Genomic DNA, 20,867 nt, shown 5'->3' on the forward strand with positions numbered 1-20,867 from the left:
TTGCATATTTTTTAAAAATTTATTTATTGAAAAAAATCTTGGAAGTTGAAATACAGAGTAACTGGGAAAGAGTATCACAACATAGTAATAAAACATCTTTATTGCCTCTTAAATATAATCTCTAAGACTATAAGCCTGTAATTCCTGTTAAATCTGACTTAATTTAATGGTCTTTATAGGCTTTCTTCATTAGAGAATGAACACAGAATAGTGGCAATAACACAACACTTGGGAAGACAGTGGTATGGGGAATAAATCAGGAGCTTTGGGGAAGATTGCAGAACCTGCAGACACTCAGCCAGCAGAAGGCAGGTGCTTGCACAGGGCAGCAGGAGTGGGGCCAGGGGCTGCACATCCCCTCCCCCTGGCCAGCTTATGGCCAGGGGACAAGGAGGAGGTGATTGGACAGGTGAAAACCTGGGCTTCACATCACAGTGCCCCAGGAGGAGGGATAAGCAAGAAAACAGTAGAGAAAAGGAGAGATGTGACAGGAGAGGCTCTGGGAGCAGCGCTCCTGCTGTGGCCCCCAGCTGGGACTCTGCTGCACCTCTTGGCTACAGCTGCTGGCTCAGCTCATGGGTGACATGAGCCATGAGCACTATGGCTTTTAGACAGATTGAACTGAAGTTAAAAAATACAAGATTTTCCTTGTAAGTGGGTCATTTCATATTCAACCAGCCATACCCTAAAATAATGAAGTCCTGCTGCAAAAAGGGGAATTTTTTCAGCTACTGGAGTGAGAGGAGATCCTGAGGGCCAGGTCTGCTGGTTTGACTGAAATGACAGCTGGAGAAGTCTCATGAACCCCTTGAATTAACATGGTGTGTCCCATCAGGTTTGCTCCCCACCTTGATGTTCCTGGTACCATGACTGCACAGCTTCTCTGCAGGGCTGGGTCTCAGAGAGGGCGCAGGGTGCTGCTCCCCAGCCAGCTCCATTGGTGCTGACTTCTCTCAAGGGGATGTGAAACAGCCAGGCCCAGCTGAAAAACATCTCTTCAGAAACAAACCTGAGGGGGAGTCCCTGGGGTAGATCCAGTGAAAAAAGTGCTCTGCTCTCAGTGCCTTTTTACTGTCACGTAACAGGAAAAAAAACCTGTCAGCTGCCTGCCAGTCCCCTCCCATTAACTGTTGTTTAATTCACTCAAAAATACTGATAATAAAAACCTGAATATTTTATGGAAACCTCCTTTTTCACACACCAGTCCCTGCAACGAGCCAGGAGAGGTGATTAAATATATTCCTTGACACTTTCTGCTAGAGTGTACACCACCACATGATCTTTCCAGACACTTCCCTGACCAACATATGCAACTTTCCAGCACTTGTCTCTGTCTTCCACTTATCATTTGCCTCTCAGTTTTACCTAGTGTTCCCTGTGTTTTTATTCATGCCCTTCTCCTGCCGGGCTCCCGCTCTTTTGGGGCACAGTGTCAGAAGGAGGCAGTGCTGACTGAGAGCTGCTATTGAACTTCTGTGCTCGAATCTTGGCCCTGATGGTCCAGGGATGGCTGAGGTGCCCCTCCCATCCCTCCTCAGAGCAGGCAAGTCCAGGGCAGAAGCAAAGCGCAGCATCATGTCAATGTGCTCTGGCAAAACCCAGTGTAAGCTGCAGGAAAATGAAGAGATTCTCAGAGCCTGACCGCTTACCTTTTGGGAATGAAGGTACTCAGGCCACGAGCACATCACTCCGCCAGCTGTTGCAAAGCACACTGTGCTCTGGGGACAGGGCAGTGTCACTGCTGTAGGAGACCTGCACCTCGACTCAGTGCTGCTGCCACAGCCGTGCCAACATCTTCAAAAATGGGTCTGGGATTTGAAGTGATGGATTTTCTGACACCTCAAACCCACCTGCCAGACCGGGTCAGAAAGGACCATCCACCAGGGCCTTGGCTGCAGAACATCTTGTTTGAAAACCCAAGCTCTGGGTAGAGACCTCCAAACCTGGGACAACCTGAGTCCCTGTTCACCTGGGGAGGCTGTGGCTGGCACACTCAGCACCGTGGTCAGACACAGCTGCAGGGAGGGCCCATGGGACACGGCCGAAGGAGCCGCAGTTGCGACTGCACGCGGAGGCAGCGCTTCTGCGGGTGGGGTGACTCACAGCACATGGTACTTGCAGAAGGTGAGGGGTGGCTATCACAGCGAGAAGCTGCTCTGGTTCACAGGGTGCTGACAGACACGGGGAAGAGACAGCACATAAAAACATCCATGCCCAGCCACAGTCTGCAGTCTCTGGGAGCTGCTGAGAGTGCCTAGATGTGGGGCTCCCCGAAAGCTGCGTTCCTCTTCTCAAACCTCATTTTGAGCTCTGACACGAGGGCGTTGTGGGTGCTGCTGTGACCTTTCTTCTTCGGGGGCTTGATTACATGCTTGGGAGTGAGGGAGCCGGACACAGTTGGCACCCGCCACCCTGGGGCATCGCCCCGTGGAGCCAGGGCAGGGGGTGGCGGCGGCAGGGGGGCTGCTGGCGGCACGGGGACAACCTGGACGTTGTTGTTGCTGTTCTCATTGTGTAGGCTCTTGACGTCCTCCTCAACGACAAACTTCTCTGCAGCGTTGCTGGGCCTCTTGAACTTCAGCCACTCCATCCTGACTGTCCGGGATGGCGGCATCTGTCTCTTTTTTATGATCCTTCTCACCGGCATGACTTTGTTGGACCGCTTGTTGCGCCAGAACATGGCAGTAGAGATCATGATAGTTATCAGCACCATTATGCCCATGACACCAGCTAGCACTCCTAAGGCTTTCATGGGGTTATCTTTAGTTTGCATCAAAAAGGCGGCCATAGGCCCTTTGTGAAGAGTCTGTAAAGGAGTACAAAGAAAACACATGACTTACTCTAGGGGACAGACAGTGACCCATAAATTTCATTTGTCCAAAATATGTTACAAGTAGAGCTGATTGATGGAAGTTGTCTCCAAAAAAAATATGAGAGTCACACAGCCAGTCCAGTCCAGGGCTGGAGAATTTAGATGGGGCCAGAGACTGGGTAAACATTATATGTGAGGTAGATGACTTGAACACAAAAGCTTACAGAAGTATTTCCACCAAACTAGGGCAGATTCCTGCATGTCACCATAGTGTTTAACTTGCAAGAATGGAGCAAGAAAATAATTGGCTCAATTACTGAGCATGGCATTGAAAAGGATTAGGAGAAAACTTCTGCTTATAAAATGTCAATATACAAATGAGTATTTAGCAGATATGTGCTGCATTCTGTTTTCAAGTACTCTTTTACAGACATAACAAAACTCTTTGAGGTAGGGGAGATAAGTGGAGCTAAAGAGCTTTGTTTATAGAAAGAAAAGAAATCAGCAATGACATAAGCTACATTGGCATATTAAGGACAAATGAATGGCCAGTTCGCTTTCCAACCTAGCACACTGTGCGTCTTGGAGGTCCCCGTATAATTTTGCGGATTTTGCCCTGCGGGTGGAGCTTGGATCTTTTCACACTTTTCCAGTACATGATGGTGGAGATCACCATTGTAACAGAAATGGTGGAAAGGACGCCACTCATGCATATTCCATATATTGTCCATGGACGCTTCTTGAGGCCTAAAATATAGGATTTTACCCTGGACTTGATCTGGAAATATCAAAAATAAGAGAAAAGGTCAACCCTCACATGGTTATATTTGAAAGGGGCCAGTATCTATTTTAAATACAGCTGGGGAACTAGGCTGAAATGTGTACAGGATAGAGAGCCTATAAAATAAAGGAAGCTAAGTGTTGAACTAGGCACAGGAGGGGAGGCAGTTGCAATGATGTTGAACTGAATCCAGAAACAGTAAAAGAAGTTAGGAGGCACGTATAAACACTGGGCTGATTGGAGAATAAAGGCTAGAGGCATGGCACATAGATCACCCTTATTCAGGGCATGGCAGCCCATCCTTGGACTGCCTTTCCAAGATAAGTTAATTGTGAATACAGGTGGTATCTGAACAGACAGTAATGCTATGCAAGGCCAGGAGATCCTTCACAAATGGCACATTCACATGCAGGTTTGGTTACTGAGAGCTGGTCATAAAGTGATGCATGGCTGCAGAAAGACAGGGCTTCCCACTGTGCCCCAGTCCCCTGTCTTTGACTCCATGGGGGAATCCTCACCCAAACTTTGCATGAGTAGTAACAGGTGATCTGTGTTTTAGTTAGAGGTTTAAGCTCCCAGCTTTCGGTCAATGGAAGGAAAAGGACACCTCTGGAGCAGTAGTCACCATATGCTAAAATAGGTATCAAAGACAATGTGTATAAGGAGAACCTTGTGCATAGCTTGGACTTTAACCTCTGACTTGTAGATCAGATGGATTTCCCTGTGACTCTAATCTAGGATGTCCATCTCTTTTCCCTCCCCACTTTTGGGGGGAAGATGTCTAAGAGTATCCCAGAGTGTGCTTCAGAGTACTTCTTGTCATTAATGTCACATCCCTAAACTTGCGGCATGTAAATTAATTAATAAACACCTCCTGGTCTTAATTTCTGTGTTTTCACAACCTATCTCAAACACATTATCAAGCCCACTCTTCTCCTATTCTGAATGTGTCCCATTGCTAACAAGAAAGGGGAAAAGAAATGCTAGTGAAACTCAACAGACCACGTCACTGGGGAGGTAGGGACAAATTTTCATCATTTTGCTGTGCAGAGAGTTCTTCCAGTATTTAATTAGGAGTGGAACTAGAAAGCAGAAGCAAAGCAGCCCATGACTTTGGTGGAGCTTAGATTCACATCAGCTTTGCTGTTCTGCATTACATGTATTTTTTTGTACTTAAATCTCATCAGATGATAGAAATTTTACGCTGGCTTACTTAACTTCATGTGAAAGTCAGGTGAATTAAGTGTCAGATAAGCCCTGCTAAGTAGCATATGACCTAAGTCCATCAAGTTACGAGTTCTGTCAAGATCTATTTTGTAGGAAGGCACTGATGGCTGAAGAATATTTGACTAGGTATTTGAAAACATTGAATAAATGAGATTAGACATTAGTACATGTTGCCCAGGTACTACAGCTGCAGAGGTAAAAACGGATGAAAGATGTATGGAGAGTTTTTGCATGTGGCTTCATTCAGTCTCCTGGTCTCAGCAAGTCTGGCATCTGTTCAGGATTTCCAATGATGAAGAGATGATTAATACCAAAAACTAAACCCATTAACAGCTAGCTGGTTCAGCCTCTATTCTAGTTACTTGACCTCTACTATACAAAGCTTTGCCTGGAATTAGCCTTGGATGACAACTGTTCTGCATAAAGACATCAGACATTTTGTAAGCACACAGTGGGAGAGTTTATGTTTGTCGTGGCCATTGCACTGGCAGGATAAATACGAGGAATAACTTGCAATACAAGCCAGGGATGTCATAATCTTAGCCAGGCTTCAGAGAGACTTATGGGAAGTGCACATTTAAAACATCTTCAAGTCCATGTGTTGATTACCAGCAGTGCCACGTAGCCAGCTCAACCAATAGTACCACTTTGTAATTGCTGAAGCTGTTGTTTTTTTCCTAAAAGGCACACTGCATTTTGAAGAGTACTAGTTTTTCTGGTATACATAAAATAAAAACAGATACATGATGAAATTGAAGCTGTCATATCTCTGTGGGCCAGGACCTGGAAGAAACACTCTTTCTTAACAGCCATCAAAGGAGTTAAAATTCCACTGCTCACAGAAGATAATGCTTTGCTGTTTTTTTTCTGTGACAGTTTCTCAAGAGCCTTTCCTAATGTATGGGTTGCAGTGAGCAGAGCACATGGGCCAAGTATCCAAAAGCTGGACCCAAAAGGAATGTGGTTGATCTGTTCAACCACATGAGCAGCCAAGGCTCACCAGCTATATTTAGGAGTCTAAGTAGGTAGGCAAACCTGTTAAGAGCCCATGCTATTTCAGATTTGTAGATGTGGGACTTAAGGGACATGGTTTTGTGATGGACTTGGCAGTGCTGAATTAACAGTTGGACTCGATTTTAAATGCTTGGTTCAATGATTGTGTTACAGACAACTTGAGCTATGTTGACTTAAGCAAGTGGATGTGTACTATCTGAACAATGAACCAGCTGGTTCTGAGGAGCCTACTTCCATGCATTCAGCGTTCCTGGTGTTTTGTTCTAGCCTGGTTGCAGGGAGGGACTGCCTGTTGGCGCCCAGGCACACTAGGTGTGCTCCCCAAACACATTTTCCTCTGAAAGGAGTCTACCTTGTGTGCTTGGAGCTATGTGAGGCACGGGCACAGTATGTGGGGATGATCAGGAGATTTGCTTCAGAAGTGACTCCTGATCCGAGGTAGAACACCAGCTGCCCCTGCAATGCTTATCCCAAAGCTCAGTGCTATCACTGTATATGAAGGCTGTGTTTGCATCACTTTGCAATACAAACACCAGCATGAGGCAAGACTTCTCAAATCAAACCAACATTTTTTTCAAGTCCATGAAACTGTGGAAAGAAGTTGCTAACTGCTCTGCAAATGTGGCAAGGGCTGTGCAGTGCCATCAACCACAGTTCCCATGGTTGCAGTTAGTACGAGAGAGGAGAAGATCTCCATGTTACTTCAAAGATTTTTGTTGAGCCTTTCAGTTAGGAGAACCTAAAACTGAGACTCACCTGCTATATTTAGAAGTTTAAATGATTGGCCAAAGCTATTAAGAACTACAGATTATGCTGTCTAAATAAGGACTTAAGCCTCAGTCCATGAACAGGTGTAAATAAACGCCCCCTCTACATTTGCAGAACCTCAGTGGAGTCATCAAGAGGCCAAGGGATGCCCCCATCCGGCCAACCTTCAGGAACAGGAGTGGGAATCAGCCTCTGAAAATATCAGGCAGCAGGAATAGATTTCTGAGTGAGACATACGGATGGAAAAAGACTGGCTTTTCCAGCATATGTTTTTTATTCTGTGAAAGGATATTTTTTATTTATTGTGAAAGGACAGTATATTAACAGATGCCCCTCAATACCAATTTCCATAAAATCAGACTCAGTTAAATGAAAAGGCTTTTGCATTCTTTTAGCACTGTACTATTCCAAGAGAAGAAGGTCCTTTTGATGTGCAATACTGCTGAACTTAGCCACAAGGCATCCATCTCGAAGGGCACAGACTTGTGCTAATTGCAATGGTGAACGTTAATCAGAAAATATGCCTGTTTAATTACTTACTGTGATTAACACTGCAGGAAACCTCTAGGGGATGCATTCAAAATATCCTCCCTAACCAAAATCAGTAATACATAAATGCCCACCAAACAGTGAAATAAGAGCCTTTGTGCAGCTGGAGCACAGAGGGATGAAATGCACATTTGTAACAGCCTCAGAGAAAGAGAGAGTGTGTGTGTATGCAGTATGCCTACACCAAGAGATTGTTTTGTTCACAAAGTGTTAGCAGTGACTGTGCTGTTCCTGGGACACAGGGGGAGACCAAGGGTTTTGGACACTGGCACTGCATCTCTCATACATGCAAACTGAAAGCTGTTCCTGCAAAAAAGATGGGATGCTATGGGATAAAAAATCTCCAATCTAACCAACCAACCAAATATTTTCAAGCAATGGAATAAGTAATAGATACATATACAAAAGGTTATGGATGATGTGACACTAGATCAGTAGCTCAGATCCTGCTGAAGAAACCTACTCAAAGAATGAAGATGCTGTTGCTATCTCAGACTCTCTGTTGGGACTTGGCATCAAGAAGAGCACAGGAAGATGGAAAAAAAACTGTGTGCAAGGAAATCCATGTCATCACAAGCTCTCTGCTTTCCCTTTAGACTTCATGAGGAGGGCTCTCCCCCACTTGGTGCCAAATATGTACCCGTGGAGGGGCAGAAAAAGAAGCGGACAGGGGACTTCATACAAGACACCATCTTTCATCAGGTAATGCTATTGCTTCAAGCACAAGAAGGAAATTCAGGAAATTCCTTATGCCAAAGTATCAGCTACTTTTGTTTTCCTTCCAGTTGTCTTTCATCAGCTGGTTCAGGGACACGTTGTCCCGCAGCAGGGGAGGTGTGGGGCACCCTCTCTCCACTCACACTCATCAGCCCCCCATGCTGACAGAGAGGTTTCCAGCTCACTCGGAGGGGAGGGACATGCCTGAGGACAGTGCCATGCACTCCTGATACGTGCAGCCTGGGCAAGTACTGCCACTCTTGGCTGTGGGCAGCAATTCTTGTTTGTTGTATAAAACCCACCAAAACTTCATTTCCATGAGAAATCCAAGTGTTAAGCAGTGCATTTCCTTTGTATGTGTAAGAACTGCTACATCTCTAGACTTACCACAGACACCCCTCGTGCAGAGTCCCCCAGCTCCACACGGCAGAGCCCTGCAGCAGCAAGCACAGCCCATGCCCACAGGGCTGGCTGGCCCCAAGAAGCAGCCCCGTGCCAGGCACTGCCAAGTCCCCTGGCAGTCCAGCAGGCTCTGAACTGCGTACAAAAACTATCATATGAATGTGCCTCATAAGGAGTATCAGTGGAATAAGAGGAGATGGAGAAAACAGAAAGATTATAACAGACCTAAGAGCAGTGGGAGCATTGTGACCAAACAAAGAGAAGGCCAGCTGCAGCCTGTAGGATGAGATTTGCATCTTTTCCCAGTTTATGTGTGCGGTCCAGAGACTGTCAGGCTAATGATGTGTTTCTCATCTACTTTAAAGCCTATTTCCTCCCTGCTGGTACCTAGTTAAAGGCATGGCAAGGCAGTTACAATAAATAAGAATCGTGCAAGCATGCACTGCACACCATAAATTGCTGCTTGTTCTTTAGCTGACGTAAAAGCTGGACTAAAGAAAATCTCAACCTGCATGTGCAAGACTCTTTTAGAGTCTTCTTGTTTCATCTGCTAATAATACTGCAATTATTAAATTCCCATCCAAAGTTCTATGTACTTTAAAGCATTTCTGTAAAGCTTTTTCTCACTTTTCCTATGTCACTCAGGTTGATTTATCTGATTTATTTCACTCTCACCCCAGCTGCTTTCCACTCACTTTTTATAAGGGAAAAAGACTTTTTTTTCTTCTCTTGGATGAAAATAAAAAGGCAGAAATTTAGCAGTTGGGATTTACCTTTACTCTGAGAAGTCTATAGACCTTTAATCATACCTAACAATCTCTAACAAAAAACTCATCTCCCAATTACATTATGCTCCTACCTTTGTACCTTTGCAATATTTCTGATCAAAATATCTTTCACATTTGTGGCTATAGAATCCAGATTTACCACAAGGCTATAAAAACACTCTACAAAACAGAGCTGGCAAGTCTCAGAAATGGAGCAAGCAATGTCTACCCTTTGGTGCCTTTCAGGGATCGTCTCCCACAAGGATTTTCTAAAACATTTGCTTACCTCTTCTGTGATATCGATCTTCAGAACTGCTGTGGTACTGAAGGACGGGGAGCCTCGGTCTTTGGCCTGGACCACCAGTGACCATATGCAGTCTTTATTGTTTGTGATGTTGTGGATGATGTCCAGAGATCGGATATAGGATTTCAGCTTGATTTCCCCAGTGCTTTGGTCTATGTCAAACACATTGGCTGGATCTGCTTGCATGATGGAATAATCCACAATATTGTTGGGTTCTTCTGCATCTTGGTCTATAGCCTGGTAGGGGAAGCGTAAAAAACAAAGGTGTTATTGTTTGTATCTTTGCCTGAGGACAAAAATCTTCTGAGCATTCAGTTCTGCACAACACTGGGCTGCTTTCATTTCATCTTGGAAGCTAGGCTACATTTTCTAGTGAAAAACAGCAGGACTAGGCTCCTTTCTTTATAAGTGATTTCTATTTGAGATGAAATAAAATCAGAGGAAAAACTGAACTCTAACCTGTCTGTAGAATGCAAATGGTCCTCAGCTGGGAGCTTCTTACACAGTGTGGGGGACAAATATGAAGTGATAAAGAGCAACGGGATTAGCTCCATGCCATAAACTGTAGCTTGCCTTAATTTTTGTGCTGTGGTATTTATTCTACTGACATAAGGTGTTGTGTGATCAGGCTTCATGATATGCATTTAAACGTGTCTAACATAGGATGTTCTGTGCCTTTGCCTGGGAATTGTTACTGCATTTTTTCACCTTCCATTCCACACTGGATTATTGAATACAGTTCTTCAGAATGAAGGGAACTAAGTTGTGTGGTTGAACACAAAGGGGTGTCAGGAAGGTTAAGTGTTTAAAACCCTGTGCTTTCATTCACTTATCTTATTTGGACTTCTTGTGATCACTGTATAATCCAGGATTGTCCACCAGCTGATCGTTCAAATACTGTAACAGGACTTTATATTCTGCCTATAGAATTTATTTCTCCTTCTCAGCAGTCAGTAAATACTATAATTCACACTTTAATCCATTTGTTACATCCAAATGGATGTGCAAAATAAAGCTGCAGGAAAAGGCAACTTTCAGACATTCATCATGACCCCTGAGAATAAACAGCAGAGCCAGGTGGTTTTCCAAAGCACTCTGCTTTGTGACACACGGTGCCATCCCTCACCTCTATCTTCACCGGTGACCCAATGATCATGGTCTTTTCCTGGATGTTTTCATTGAACTCTGGAGAGTGGTCATTGACATCCAGCACGGTGATAAACACTTCAGCCAAGCTGTATTTCCCATCTGTGTCTTCTGCTTTCACATAGAAATTATACTTCGAGTTCACTTCAGCATCTAGTACAGCCCAGGGCTGGGTGTAAATTATACCTGTTGATGGGTGGATTAGGAACCTGGAAAAGAGGGGAGAGAATACTTTTGGTCACTTAATGTGTGTTTAGAGCCTGCCTTTGCTGCAGGCTGTGAACACTGAAATGCTGTGCCCAGACACTGGTACTCTTCACCTAATTCCTCTCTGGGTAATGTTTCCAAATCCTTCATGTTGGAGTCTGGAATACAGAGTTTGTGCCCTTGTTTCTGATACTTAGTTATAAGATCTAGAAAAACACTGAATTTCATATAATATGAAATTCATGAGCATGTTTTCATGGTGAAACATGAAAACAAATGTTAAAGTTAGATAGAAAAAGCTATAAGTGTAAGTGTGTAGGTTAGAAAGTTTTTTTAAATCACTGGGTGAAAAAAGTTAGTTTAGAGAATAGGAGACAAGATGGAGGATCTAGGGTGTTCTCCCTTGTCCCTTCTTCTTTCTTCTTCATGTTCTTCTCCTAGAGGTTTTTGGGTAATAGTAAGTGCCACAGTGCATCACAGAGGTGATGGGTCATTGGGCCATTAAGAAAAATAATATACGTGTCTATTGTTAATTGGGTAAAAATAGGTATAAAGATAAAAGAACTGCGTAGTTCGGGGCCATTTTGTGTATCAGACATGAAGTGTGCCACAAGGCCTTGTTTGTACCATCAGAAGAAAGAAATGTACCAGATTGCAAAGATTAACCTTGTGTAGCCACCCTGGAGAGACCTGTCAAGTTTTGTGATCACCTGTTAATAAACACGAGAAACAAGATTCTAACGAGCTCGGGAGTTTTCTTCGAATCATAAGAACTGAGATAAACAGGGCTCCCCACGAGGGAGGATCCCAAAAGAATTGAGTCCAAAGGAGGCTGAGAAATCCAAAAATAAAAAGAAAAATACAGAAGAGATGCAGCAGAAACAGAGAAACAGAAAAAGGACTTTTTAGAGAAAAGTTACAAATGGTGTCCCGTGTTTGTGCTACAAAAACTCACAGAAGATTCAATCAACACCTGCAGGATCTCTACCTAGTTTTTGTCTAGTTCCTTAAGGCTTGAAAACTAGAGAACTATCAGTGTCTCATAGTTTTGTCTCTCTTGTGCCATTTTAGCTGTATTTTCCATTAAAAGTATTTGTCTTCAGTAAATGCTCAGTGTGATGGCCTTCTCCCAGAGTGATTTCCTTTCATTAAAAGCAAAAACATTAAACTTATTTTTACTTTTTTTTTTTTTCAGTTTAAAAGTACAGTGTAATAGATTGTCCTGCATAAATTAAGATTGATTTATATCTCCTAAATAGCTAAAAGAAGCATAACATATTAAGCTCTTCACTTCTCAGAATGGGTAAGAAAAAAATCTGCTCTTAAATCTCCCAAACTACAGGGCAAATTATCTTCTCCAAAAATAATCATTTTTCCATAGACTGACACTGGGATGGAGTGGGTGTTCAGATTTATCTGTTGCAACTTCAATTTTACACATTTGTAATTACAGAGACACTGTCAAAAGTGTCAGCCCAAAGTTTGGATTTATAGAGAAGATACCAACACAATGTCTTTTGAAAACGGTCTGCCAGTGTAGGCTCCAAGCAGTGGAGCTTGTAACAGATGAAGGTTGTTATATATCCTTTGATCAATGTACAGGGTAGCAAAATATTTTCTGTATTCCAACTGTGAATGCAATTGAGAGTGATTATAGAAGGGGCATTTAGTAATCCAAAATCTTCAATTGTTCTCATAACTCTGTTAAATACAAACGCAAGTTTTGATGAAATCCAAGGTGTGGAGGTGGGAATAGCTGTGTAGGAGACAGTGCCTGTGCTGTCTCCTCAGCACCCAGCCCAGCCTCACCATGCAGACAGCACTCTCATCATTCCCATTTTAGTGGAAGAATAGAAGTGCTCCCACTGGCAGCTTGGATTACCAAGGTAGGATTACCATCAAATTGGTTTAAACTTCAACAGTTAACACGATTTCTCTTACCCCACTACAACTCATCTTTCTGCCCACGCAACTGCACACCCACTGATGTAATATCCAAGACAGAAACATTGTGCCTCTAGTTGAAATTCTCCTGTCTGCATCAAGCTGTGTATTCAGCAGATCTAGAGGTGCCAGGGCTAGAAAATCAATCCAGCCTTGCAGAGCTATGCCATTCTGGCACGAGGAAAGCAAACAAAAATACTAAAGAAGGAAAAGAAAAGCTCACATCATAGTTTCTTCATTCAACTGCACAAGAACAATGAATCTGAGCATCCCCATAATGCCAATCAGAATAAAGTTGTGCTTACTTTTTTTTTCCCCTAAATCCTTTGTCAACAACCTTCTCAAGCTTCTTTCCACCAGCTGCTACATTCTAAACCTAAGAGGTCTGCCTGCATGGCATGACCTTTTCTTGCTTCTCTCTGTGCAGTTAGCAGCTAGCTTAAAGACTTAGTGGAGAGCTCAAAATAATCCATCGTGGAAATGCTCCCATATGTGTATCCTTCTGGCTACAGAAGAGGTTCATCCTTAACATCTTGGATTTTGGACTTTGATTGTGCCTCCTAAATGGCTTTCACCTGACCAAGAAGAGTTCAGCTTTAGCTCCAGGTGGATAATGTACAGAGGAAAAAAGATTCTTGAGATGAGTGCCTGAAAATCTCATTCATTTCCAGCGTTCTGCCCTGCAGCCCTGCCCTGCAGCTGCAGGCTCCAGCAGGAATCACTGTGACAACCATGTCACTGATCCCAGCCATGCCTGGGAGCTGGGATGGATATGGTGTGAAGGAACCACTGTTTCAAGATGTTCTACCCCCAGCACTGTCCCCAAAGACAGGGAGAGGGAGGAAGCCATTATTACCAAATCAAGTAAGCATCAGGTTCTCTTTTTCCTGACTAAAAGGCTTTTAACACCCAATGCAGCTGACCTCCAAAGCTGAAGTTTATATCCTTGAATATCTTGTCTTCCTTGATGTATTTTGACAAGAGCTATTTGTAAAGCCATATGGAAAGGGAAGGGGAAAAAATCAAGAGATTCTTTTTCTGTAGAACTGACTTTTCCCTAGGCTAGATCAAAACCTCTCTTTCTCTTACAAGTGTTTTTCAAATGGTGATTGAACAAGTCCTGTGTATTGATACTTCAGCTGCCTTATATCTCTTTGGGGGTTTGTGGGTAGAATTCCTTGGGTTCATGAAGCAGATGTTTAATGATCACAGTAGCTTTACTGTTGTTGTGTTCACAGAACTCACAAAGAACATGGTATAAATGTCCTTGGAAATGAGCAGATCAAGAATGAGTCGGCTAGCTTTCTTTTAAAATTCTTTTAGAACTCTGCTTATAGGTTATGTAGTTTTATTTATTTACTTGTTACTTACAGATCTGCTCCTGTTCCATAGATAGAGTACTTGATTTCTCCCCAAAGCCCTGAATCTGGATCTGTAGCCTTAAGAAAAGAAAAAAAAAAGAGAGTTTTATTTTACTAAAATGCAAAAAGAAATGTTTAATTTTTCTTTTAACAACAGGCCCAAATGCTTTTCACTCTCTTTGCCACAACATTTTTAGTGGGAATCCGCATGAGAAAATATGCACCTAGAAAGTGCACAACTTATCCACCAGGAAATGTCCCTGCCAGTCCCAGGAACGCTGTCCCTGGTGCCTGGGGGCTCTGGCAGGGAGACTGACGCTAGATGGCCCCATCCATCCACAGTTACCTCATCCTCCTTTGATAGAGATGGAGATAGTCTCAATGACATGAACACACAGCCAGCTCTCAAACCTTCCTAATTGTCAGTTAAACATTAATGAATATTCCCTAGAAAAATGATTTACTTTATATAGAGTATTTTTAAGCTTCTGCTTGTTTAATTGATTCGATTTAAAGTAATGAATAACAAATGTTTCAATCCATACATTGTATTTCAGCTTTGTTTATATTTTAATCACTCCTGTGCTCGTGTGACTTTTAATAATGCAAATACTACGCTAGATGATATCTTTGTTTCATACTCTTGTTGGCTTCCTTTCTTAGCTCAGGCTTAGGAGAGCTATTGATCTGGTAGCAGCTATTTCCATAAGCTCCTGCTTCTCTGGTAGCTCTGAGGAGGTGTTATACCATTGTATCTGGCCATCAAAATTCATGGTGGTGCTGGTTGATTCATTCATCTTCCTGTTTAAATATTTGAGAATTGGAACAATGTCTTGACTCCTGCATGATTAACACAACACACCTGCAGCCCTACTGATAGGGGTTTTTTGTTCTTTGGCATTGACTTGTCAGATTCTCTCACCCCATAATTTTGACCAAAGCCTAGTTTAGTACTGTCTGACTTTATTTAAAACATTTGCATACCTGGGACTTCCTCCAGAATTGTCATTCTGAGAACCTGAAACATCTTAGTTTTTCACATATAGTTGTGAATCTGGGTCAAGTACTGAGTTGACAGCACATGACTAAATTTTACATGGGCTCCTCAGCAACACATATTCCTGTGCACTTTGGCTCAGAATTTTTGTTGCTTCTGCAAACATTTCTAAATTTTTTTTTTTTTTGCTGTCCATGTCCTAGATTTTTTTTTATTCCTATTACCTCAAGGATAGTAATGCTTAACACTCTCTAATATCTTTCCTATTAGTTTCATGTAGTAACCTTTTCTCTATTATGTTTCACTTTGATTCTCCCGTCACTAAAACTTGCCTTCATCACTTTATTATTCTGATTATTTAATTGTCTTTCTTACTTGTTGCCAGCTTGTGCTGGAGATTTCTGGCGACCTGCCTCCACCATCCTTACCTGAGTGGCCTCTTCAAGGTGACCTGCATCCCCCACTGAGGCCCAGGTGGCCAGGAGCTTTCTTGGCTTTGTGACATGATGGCTGTTTCCAGTCTCAGCAGTTGCATTAGAGAGAGGCAGCTGGAAATGCTCCTCCAGCACTCAGGGCCACTGTAATACCCTGACTTTCTTTGTATTAAAATGCAAGGTACTGGAGAATCTATAGGCATATTTTTCCCACTGTGGGAAGGTACATACATAGGGATCTTTTTTCCCCAGTCCTAAGCACTTTAATTTTATATTCTTGCCCTCATTAACAGTTTAATTATGCCTTTAGCAGCCAGGTTCCTCCCAAGAGGAGGAGACTAATACCTACTAAGCAGCCATGTTGTTTTGTTTTTACTCATACTTAAACAAGCAAAATCCAGTAAATCCAATTCCACTTAGCCATGACTGAATCTTCCCACTGGACACTGATTTGGCTGAGGCTTTTTTAATACTCAAAGGCCATGTGATTTGTCTTAAAAGCAGATGGCCCTTGTTGTTCTAAATAATATTTGTCTAAAACTCTTTTTTTCCGAACTTTTTTTTTCTCTGGTTGATTCTAGAAAGGAATTGGATTTGGTCCAGAAGTCAAATAGTGAGTAAAACTTGCTACTTGCCCTCTCCAGTGTTTTTAAGGTACTTGAACTTAGAAAAGTAGAAAAGTCTCCATAGAAAAGAGAACATTTCTTAAGAGGTGACTGAAACTTACTGTAACAGCGACTACATTTGAGCCCCCTGGGGAGTTCTCGGGGATCCTGGTAATGTAGTAGTCAGAGGAGAACTTCGGGACATTGTCATTGGTATCCAGCAGGCGAATCACTATGTCAGCTGTCGAGCTGAATTTCTCAGGTGTGTTCACCTCTATTGCAAGAAGCTAAGAAGAAGAAATCCAGAAATCACTACAAAGCAGCTAGTAGTTCTCTTAAAGGAGCTTCCTCCCGCACCCACGGCACACTGGTGTGTTTCAGCCTGGTTGGACCAGACAGCTCAGAACCAGGGAGGTGATGAGCCAGGTCACCGTGTAGCCTTGGCTTGTTTGTGTGTGCTTGATTGCGATGGGTAATCAAGCTGTGAGAGAGGCCTTCAAATTGTGTGTATCCATATTAGACTTTATGTGACAGATGTGACCAGTCATAACTAACCAACACACATCCAAAAGCCATAACAGAAGCCTGCAAACAATCACTGCTGGGCAGCTCCTAGAACTCTGGGAAACGTAAGCACTGAATTGTTTTCAATAACCTCATACATTTAATCGTGATCTTAATCGTAGAGGATGTTCTTTATCAGGAAAATGTCAGGAACAATAAACTGCAGCAAACAGGGTATAAAGATGAGGGAACCTGTTGTTTTGAAGTAGCATTACTCCCACCCCAAATGTTGGACGGTCAAGCATGTACAGCACAATTCTCAAAGATTGTGAGGGCTTCTACTACTGACTTCATGGGACTTCTACCCTCATTGCCTCATGCTGATCAGGACTTTGTCAGATAACATGGGGGCTTTTGAATTGCCTTACTGTCTCTGAGGAGAACAGAGTTCTCTGACACCACACATTCTTATAACTGCTCATCTGAAAGGACAGGCAATCACACAGAGCAAACTGAGTGTCTCTACTGTATCTTTCTACTCCTTATTGAGTAAAATTACTGGATTTGGGGAGCATTCAGTAGGATGCCTGAGCTGGTAGAGCAGCAAGCTCAGGTGGTGTGTGGCTGAACAAGAACAAGCAGTTTCAACAATGGGTACTGAGAGGCACTAGAGACACTGGGACCTTCACAGTGTCTGTCCCAGGTGTCTGTCCCATGGGTGGCTGCACCACACAGGATCAGCACTAGGCCATCAGTCCTGGGCTCTGTGGGGGCTGAGCTCAAATGGCTAACACCAAAAACAATGGTCTCATGTTTAGTTTTCATGCTTGGGCAGAGACATAGCTAACAGAAAGAAGGAGGGCTCTAAGAAGACAGCCCACCACTAATAGAATAGCGAGCAGGACATGAACTGCGATCTAAGAGGCTCAGCTGAAAAATCTGGCTGCAGTCATTTTAATTCCTAGGAGAAGTGTCCCAGGAGCTCCCACAAAGAGAGTGAGTGCCTAAGTGAGCTTTGGAAGGAACAGCGGGTCTGCCACAGCATGCCCTGCTCCACTGGTGCTGTGGCTGTGGGAGCTCATCGCTCGGGTGCCGCAGGTCCCTGCGAGGCGGGTGAGTGATGCTCACAGCAGTGGCACTGCCACCTGCCTGGGGGACACACGCTGTGCTCAAGCCTCTGCTCTGCCAGATTTGGACACGTTTGTATCACCTCGAGGTGAAAGCAGAAGGTGGGGAGCTGTTCAAGCAGACAGGGAAAAGGCTATCTGAGTGTCATCTCCTAGAGCTGTGCCTGCTGTGTGAACATTCATAATGTTTGGAAATAGAGAGAAGAAATGAATCTCGAAGGATTGCTTGCAATTGCTGCAGGACACATCTGCTCTAAAAGGGGAAACTGGTGACTACATCGCTGTGTTAACTTTTGTGTTTGGGAGTCTCAGGTGGTGTTACAGAAAAAGAAATTTTTGAAGGGACAGCCATACAGACATCAGCAAAAACCTCCTCATGAGAAATCTCAGCTCCTGAAGCAGCACAGAGGTAAAATCTTAGTGCTGATTGTGCACACGGAGCTATAAGTAAATTATAACATCTGCAGTTAAATCATCTTTGCTGCTGCAATCAGCCTATCTCAGTATACCTTATGAAAGCTCAGTATTTTTACTTTGTTTCCTACACTTATTTTTTTTATTCCATCTTCTTAAAGCATCCACAGTCCTGCTATGTCAACATGCTGACATCTTCCTTCAGGGAGGGAGTTTTGTCAGCTTACTTGCCTGCAGTGCCTTATGCAGACCCGTATTGTTTGTTTCATGCAGAGAGAAAAAAAAAATGACATAAAGCTATTACTTCTCAGGACTACATACAACAATTAATTCTTAAATGCCAGAAGAGCAAACTGACATGCAATCTTAAAAATGGTAGGTAAATTTTTAAAATAGAGTTTGATTTTGGCTACTAAAGATAATTGCAGCCTCATCCAGTCTGTAGAAGTGAGTGTCTGCAGCATGTCCAGGCTCCTGCCAAGGCACAATGTGCTCTAAGCTGAAGGAGATGCAGGCAGGAGGATTGTCCCCAAAGCATGGCAGCCCATAACAAGGTGGGACAGCAGTATCTGGAACCTGTGGCAGAGGGACTGGGAGAGATGTGTGAATTACTGTAGCTGCCATACTTTGTGAAACCCATTTGAGCCCTTGGACAGCTGAAAATGAAGAAAGAAGTCCTGATTACCACATACATTTAAGAGCCAGCACTAAATGGAAGATAGGTTTCTCTAGTAGTCTTTGCTTCAGAAAGCTTTTCAGTGCATCTCCCAGACAAATTAATCTCTGGAATTTTACTCTTCAAAAACAAACTAGAGGAGAGGGATCATTGCTTACAGAAAAAAACCTTGAAACCCTCAAGATATCCTCTCAGAGCTGTTGTGAGATACACATTAAATATGTTTCATCCAAAATTCTAACCAGAATGACTACACTGACAACTAAAACTGGGTAGGAAGTGATTTGAACTTTGCAGAAAAATGAAGCCAGCAATGAGGTCTTTATAAAGTATTTGCTGCCATATATTGCTACCATATCATCCATCTGCACCTTCTTCATTTGGAATCCAGACAAAGGCTGCACTTTTTATGCCAAGTCTTAAAGTCTCCAGTAGAAACAATTTTGGGAAGTCTTTCTCCAGTAGAAATAATTAAAAAAAAACCCCAACTGCTTAAGCTATAAAAATATGTATCCTTTTTTCCTGGTAATTAATTCTTTGGTGCTCATGGCAATCACATTAACTACTTTGATTTCTATTGGCATTCATGAGGAGGCCATGTGTAACTCCTTTACTGGGCTTTTGGTAGTTTAACCTGAATAAATGTGCGCTTGTTATAATTAGTTTCAGTAGCACTTTATGGTCCCTTCAGAATCTTCCACTTTAATACAGTAATGATGCCTCATATTTTTGTAGCATCTATAATCTATAAAGCTCAAAATGGCTTAGGAATATTACAAGAAGAGGCCTGAAACATACTGAAGTGAAACTTGCTAAGGACACAAAGCAAACCATATTACAAGGGGCAGAACAAAATTGTGGAATTTTGGCTTTTGGACTGTGCAAAAAATGCCCCTCTCTGTACATTGCAAAACTAGCATATGTTAGTACTCAGCTAGATCATTTTGGCAATTTCTAAAAATGATTACAGGGATTGTCTGTGCAATTCTTTGTAGTCAGAACTGAAACATCTACACTCATGTTCAGGGGCAGCTGACAGAAAACCTGACAACTTAATTATCTTGTTGGTGAGCCAAAGAATCCATCAGGGAAGGTGATAATGCACGATTCCAGCTTTTGGATGAAACTGGTTCTTGCGTGGCTGGCTTAGAGCATGGGTGAGCCTCAGGTCAGCCTGCAAATGGCCATATAGATAGATGGACTCTGACAAAGGCAGTGAGCAATTTTGGGAATTATCTTCCAGTCAGCTGGGGTCTTCAGGCTGCCAACATTCAAAAGCATGATCATGAATCAAATTACTTAGCACTAAGCAGGTAAAGTTCTAGCTGCAGAGAAATTAGGATTTCATCCTGTGAATGTATCATTGTGAGTGCAGAAATAACACCCTCAAGGTTCAGTCTAGAATGATTCAGAGCCACCAACATGTACAGTTTCCAGAGGCAGATAAAAATCAACATTTTGTACTGACTGGATTAAATCAGTCCACAGATGTATCCATTAAACTTTGTGAAGGTGGGGAACTAGAGGCAGAAATGAGTTTCCCTCACATGGAATATCATGTCACTGATATGCATCAGACAGCTTCAGTGGATTAAGAAGCTAAATCACATCAAATACAAAAGCCACCATACTCATAGTATATACACCGAAAAAGAGGACCTGGAAAGCAGAAGTACCTTGAAGGTTAACACCTTGAAGCTTTCATAGTCAATAGCAGCAGAATTTTCCACTATTATTGTAACCTGAGCCTCATTGAGGACAGTCTGAGGAACCACTCGGAATATGCCACCAGGTCCAATAAGACGGAGGTTGAATTTAGCATTGGCTCCCTGTGAATTAAAGCAGATATGACATTGATTGTTTCCAGTGAATGGCACATATCTTACAGCCTAGATTGCTCTCTTTCCTCAAACTATGTAAAATGAGAACGAATCTTACTGCTTAGAGACCTCTGCTCTCCATCCCCTGGGCAGGAGACCACTAAGAGGCTTATTAGTTGTATAATCCCTCCAGCCCTAGTCACAAGACAGACACAGCTTTTCTTAAAATAGATTGACAAGCTTGGTTATTCTTTCAGTCATAATGGAAAATCCCCACAGCAGGCCTGGCTA

General features: G+C 42.8%; 1 protein-coding gene across 2 annotated transcripts in view; it reads right to left on the minus strand.

The window, feature by feature from the left end:
• Positions 1 to 217: 217 nt before the first annotated feature.
• The window catches only part of CDHR1 (cadherin related family member 1), a 45,861-nt gene continuing 25,211 nt past the window's right edge, over positions 218 to 20,867 (minus strand). Inside the window, exons 12-17 of one of the 2 annotated variants that reach the window (XM_005520467.2) lie at positions 20,433 to 20,585; positions 16,158 to 16,322; positions 14,010 to 14,077; positions 10,468 to 10,696; positions 9,324 to 9,578; positions 218 to 2,806 (exon numbers count right to left, since the gene is read on the minus strand). In XM_005520467.2, the coding sequence (XP_005520524.2) occupies positions 2,255 to 2,806; positions 9,324 to 9,578; positions 10,468 to 10,696; positions 14,010 to 14,077; positions 16,158 to 16,322; positions 20,433 to 20,585 (1,422 nt within the window). In that variant the 3' untranslated portion in view covers positions 218 to 2,254. The other variant, XM_088059716.1, reaches the window with a different exon arrangement.

This window comes from Pseudopodoces humilis, chromosome 9, assembly GCF_049639895.1.
Source record: "Pseudopodoces humilis isolate 2021_Gansu_Grassland_sample_001 chromosome 9, ASM4963989v1, whole genome shotgun sequence".
Lineage (NCBI taxonomy): Eukaryota > Metazoa > Chordata > Aves > Passeriformes > Paridae > Pseudopodoces > Pseudopodoces humilis.